General features: G+C 47.3%; 1 protein-coding gene across 1 annotated transcript; it reads right to left on the reverse strand.

Annotated features, from left to right (window-relative positions):
- Positions 1-2,001: 2,001 nt before the first annotated feature.
- Positions 2,002-2,715, reverse strand: SF3B5 (splicing factor 3b subunit 5). Its single transcript, XM_063097889.1, has one exon. It carries the CDS (start codon positions 2,610-2,612, stop codon positions 2,352-2,354), a length of 261 nt encoding a protein of 86 aa, XP_062953959.1. The 5' UTR covers positions 2,613-2,715; the 3' UTR covers positions 2,002-2,351.
- Between the last annotated feature and the right edge of the window lie 236 nt (positions 2,716-2,951).

Genomic DNA, 2,951 nt, shown 5'->3' on the forward strand with positions numbered 1-2,951 from the left:
TCAGTTTCCCAATACTATGAGATTTTCCTGAGACAGAGTGATATTAATGAATGTGACTGTATTAGTCCATTTGTGTTGCTATAACAGAATTACCTGAGACTGGGTAATGTATAAAGAACAGGGGTTTATTTGGCTTACGATTCTGGGACAGCTTCAATTGGCACGGGCCTCAGACTGCTTCTACTCATGGCGGAAAGCAGCAGGCAACTGGTGGGTACAAGCAGATCACATGGCAAGAGAGGGAAGGTGCCAGGGTCCTTTAAACGACCAGCTCTCTTGGGAACCAATAGAGCAAGAACTCACTCATTAATCCTGCCACCCAGTGAGAGCATTAATCCAGTCACGAGGGATCCACCTACATGATTCAATCGGTTTCCAACACTGCCACGTTGGGGATCCGACTTCCTTATGAGTTTTGGGGGGACAACACATCCAAACTCTATCAGTGACTTTTTGATATATATATATAACCAAACGTATCAACATTTGGAAGGCCTGTATATTCAGTGAGCCAATACTTTCCAAATGAGAGATGCATCATGATGTTCCAAATCATGTATGGCTCAAAGGCACACTCAAAGTTCAAGATAGGTGAATGAATTTTACTGTAACAGAATGAAGAGTGCACTGATCTAGTTTCAGATTCCATGTTGCAATTTACCTCTTGGGGGGCTGGCCAGTTAGCTCAGTTGATTAGAGCACCAAAGTCAGGGGGTCCAATCCCTGTACCAGCCAGCCACCAAAAAATAAAAAAGAGAAACTACCACTTGTTGGGCTTTGCTAATGTATCAAAGAATATGCAGTTACTTGAAAAGACTAAATATTCATCCCATAATACACAGTTATGAAATAGAAATCTTCATACTTCAACCAAAACTTAATACCTCAACAATTTGAATGCAGAAGTAGATATGAGAATCCAGATGTTTTCTATTAAGCCAGACATCAAAGACCTCTACAAAATTATTGAAAAAAAAAAAAGCCATCCTTCTTCTAAATTGATTTGGAAAATAGTTATTTTTCATAAAATATGTTTTTATTAACATGTAATGGTTGAATTTTTGTTATTTTTTAAATAAATTACTAAATATTTTTCAATTGTTTTAATTTCTACTGTGGTGAATATCAACATCTATAACCCCTACAAAGGCTTTTCAGGACCTTAAATATTAATTTTTAAGATTGTAATGGAGTCCCAAGGCCAAAATGTTTGAGTACTGATCTAAAGTATCATATTACATCTGTTTAGAAACCTTCCAGCACCTCCCTTCCTCCCCGTCTCTCCCCCTCCATTACCTGTCCCTCTGTTCTTCCCCTTGCTCACCCTCTCCAGCCAACCTTGCCTCAATGTTGTTCCTCCAATAAGCCAAACATACTCACAGCATTAGGACCACTAGACTGGCAGTTTTATCTGCGTGGAAAGCAATTTCCCGAGTTTTCTGCATGGCCATTTCCCTAACTTCCATAAAGTCTTTGCTCAGATGTCATCACGTCAATAAACCTAAAATGAGCACCGTATGTAAAATAGCAATTACTCCCATTCCTGCTACACACATAACCCTCCCCACCCCTACCATCTTCTAACATTTGGTTATGTCTACAGTTTGGACCTCCTGCCCTCACCAGTATAAGTCCCAAAAGCCTAGAAAAATGCTTCCCACATAGAGCTCAACAAGTATTTGTTCGATGAGTGAACTAGTTTGCCAGCTGTCATTTCTGAAGATATAACCACAAATTACCAAGAAAAACAGAGGATGCAATTTACAGAGTGAGGGGACAATGACGGAAATGACTTTTCAAATGGGAGAAAAAGGTGGTTCAATAATCACAAACCTCAATACTGAAGGCATTGTGGGCCTGAGAAAACGCTCTTGAAGGAAGTCGGGTGGGGGATATTATTAGTGTGCAGGACGGGCCCCCGCCCCAAGCTCCTGCTCCGACTCTCACCAAACCTTGGTCCCCAGAGCCCTCCCCGGACACAAGTAATTCACACCAAGAGAGTTAACAATTTCTAAACTTTATGGAAAAAGCAACAACGACAACCAACTAGCCAAAAACCAGGCTTCAGATCCCGTCTCACTCCAGTGCTGTCTTTCATAACGCTTGCTGGCTCTAGGCCCTCTCCACCCGCACAGTTCTCGGGGGTCCTGGTGGTGGCCCAATGCTGTGTTCCGAAGGGTCCACATGAAGGCCGATCAGGCAGAACACCCCAGGGCAAGGACTTCTGCTCACGGAAAGTGGGAAAAGCCACTGAGAATCTGTTCTTTGGGGGCTGGAATATGCGGGGCATGGCGGCAAACGAGAGAAACACAGGGAGAGGTGCTCCCGCCCCGCGGTGACGAAGCGGGGTCTCAGTTCTCCTCGGGCTTGTCGGCTGGCGGTCCGCAAGGCTGCAGCATCTTCTCCATCAAGTTGAAGCGGACTCGCGCTTTGCTCTCATTCTCCGCAATGGCGAAGTAGTTGAGAAGGTCGAAGTGGCCCATGTAGGAGCAGTACGAGTCGCGGTGCTGGTTCACCAGCCACTCCCACTTGGTGGTGTCGGCGTGGCCCGTGCCGATGTACTTGGACTGCAGGTGCTCCAGCTGGCTGTGGATGGTGTAGCGGTCCGTCATTTCGCCGCGTTCCCTTCGCTCTCAGATCAAACGCCGCCGCCCTCGGGTTTCAGGCCGGAGAGAGGCCGCCGCACACAACTGCCGGGCCGGCGAGTCGCAGGAGTATGGCGTCAGAGGGCTGAGAGGCGGAAGCGGAAGCGCTTTCTGTCTCGGAATTGGAGTTGCCTAGGCGGCACGGCAAGTGCACCGCCCCCGCGTAGAACCCCGCCCCCTCCCGAGAGCGTTGCATGATGGTCCCGGTAGTGGGCCCTAGGTGTGCTGGGACATCTGGTCTCGGGAGTTCGCGCGCGCAGGCTTCCGGGGCCCCTCGCCGCGTTTTAAGAGGGCCTGGGTGGCCGA

Source organism: Cynocephalus volans, chromosome 5 (genome assembly GCF_027409185.1).
Source record: "Cynocephalus volans isolate mCynVol1 chromosome 5, mCynVol1.pri, whole genome shotgun sequence".
Lineage (NCBI taxonomy): Eukaryota > Metazoa > Chordata > Mammalia > Dermoptera > Cynocephalidae > Cynocephalus > Cynocephalus volans.

Excerpts from the sequence above, each read along its gene's own strand:
- SF3B5 (XM_063097889.1), bottom strand. The coding sequence starts at position 2,612 with ATGACGGACCGCTACACCATCCACAGCCAGCTGGAGCACCTGCAGTCC.